General features: G+C 36.5%; 1 protein-coding gene across 3 annotated transcripts in view; it reads right to left on the minus strand.

The window, feature by feature from the left end:
• Window positions 1-11: 11 nt before the first annotated feature.
• The window catches only part of LOC100632305 (striatin-3-like), a 6,470-nt gene continuing 4,899 nt past the window's right edge, over window positions 12-1,582 (minus strand). For all 3 annotated transcript variants that reach the window (XM_020003241.1, XM_020003240.1, XM_020003239.1), the window contains exons 16-19: window positions 1,242-1,376; window positions 625-732; window positions 315-401; window positions 12-256 (exon numbers count right to left, since the gene is read on the minus strand). In XM_020003241.1, coding sequence (XP_019858800.1) covers window positions 87-256; window positions 315-401; window positions 625-732; window positions 1,242-1,376 — 500 coding nt within the window. In that variant the 3' untranslated portion in view covers window positions 12-86. The remainder of the gene's footprint in view (window positions 257-314; window positions 402-624; window positions 733-1,241; window positions 1,377-1,582) is intronic.

Consider the following 1,582-nt stretch of genomic DNA (forward strand, 5'->3'; position numbering starts at 1 on the left):
GATGTGCCAACTTGGTAGTGAGTTGTTGTACAATAAAAAGAACTTTCTCTATCAAAAAATCATAATAATAATAATAATAATCTATACTAGAGTAAAACTTTGGCTATGCCATCTGCACCAGCACTGGCAAAGAAAGGTTTAGTCAAGTGACAAGTCACGTTGTATATCGACTCATCAAATCTCTTCCTATGAGCTGTGATCTCTTGAACGCAAGTCTTCGTCTCCATGCTCCAGAAACGTAGAGAACCGTCATGACCTATTTAGAGTAGAGGGAGACAGAGAGAATGAAAGAGAGAGAGAGAGAGAGCTCTTACTTCCTGACAATATATACAGTCCGTGTGGATCAATGGCTAGGCCAGTCACAGCGTCCATGTGAGCAGTCATAGAGTGGGTGACTTGACCTTTTAAAAGAACAAGAAAAAAATGAAAAAAAAGAACAACCACAATCAGTTCACTCTAATCCTCAGTTAAATATTTACATGCATACATGTTATATTAAATTTAAAGCAGCACAACTACATGTACATGTAAGAAAAGGTTTTCTATTAATTTCCTTTTGCTTTATCTCTCTGTTCCCCCCTCACTCTCTCTCTCTCTCTTTAGTGTATCTAGTGATAATCATACCGGACTTTGAGTCAAAGAAGCAAATGTACTTGTCCTCATGAGCAGTAATAACGATAGGGAGTGTGGGGTGACTCAGGACTTTGTTTATCTGCGTAGTGGGTGTGCCATCTATAATAATAAATATAATAATAATAATTTTAATAATAATAATAATAATAGTAATGACGAGCATTATTGCATAGAGGATATTCAGCTTTAGCTAAAACATGCAACTCTATAATGTAATACTAGGAATGACAAGAATTCTTAAATCATAAGGTCTAACATAACAAGTAGAACATGTTCATTCTGCATGTACTATACCATATTCTAATTAATGCACACACAACCTCCAGCTTTATTGTTTTTATTAAATTTATAATACTGCAAGAGTATTGGTTTGTTATAAAAACAAACAAAATATATTTTCATATTCAATAAGTCAGTATATTGACATATTTTACATGTACGTGTAAATATCAGATCTCCAAAAGGCGAAGTTTTTACATCAATATTTCAACCACACAAAAAACTACATGTACATACATTTACATGTATATCAGTACATGTACATGTTTACTACTCGTTGCTACTATAAAGCTCTAACGTGCTATCAGTTATCAAGTGCATTCTCTTACTGTAAGTGAGGGCACTGTCCAAAGTAACCACAGGCTTCCCAGTCTCCACATCATATACAACAACTTTAGCCGTAGAATAGCTAACAACAATGGACTCACCGTGAAGGAAATCAATACTAGTGGGAGACCCTAGAGCTAAAGAGAGAGAGAGAGAGAGAGAGAGAGAGAGAGAGAGAGAGAGAGAGAGAGAGAGAGAGAGAGAGAGAGAGAGAGAGAGAGAGAGAGAGAGAGAGAGAGAGAGAGAGAGAGAGAGAGAGAGAGAGAGAGAGAGAGAGAGAGAGAGAGAGAGAGAGAGAGAGAGAGAGAGAGAGAGAGAGAGAGAGAGAGATAGAATATATATG

The sequence above is a fragment of the Amphimedon queenslandica genome, unplaced genomic scaffold (assembly GCF_000090795.2).
Source record: "Amphimedon queenslandica unplaced genomic scaffold, v1.1 AMPQUscaffold_12715, whole genome shotgun sequence".
NCBI classification, from domain to species: domain Eukaryota; kingdom Metazoa; phylum Porifera; class Demospongiae; order Haplosclerida; family Niphatidae; genus Amphimedon; species Amphimedon queenslandica.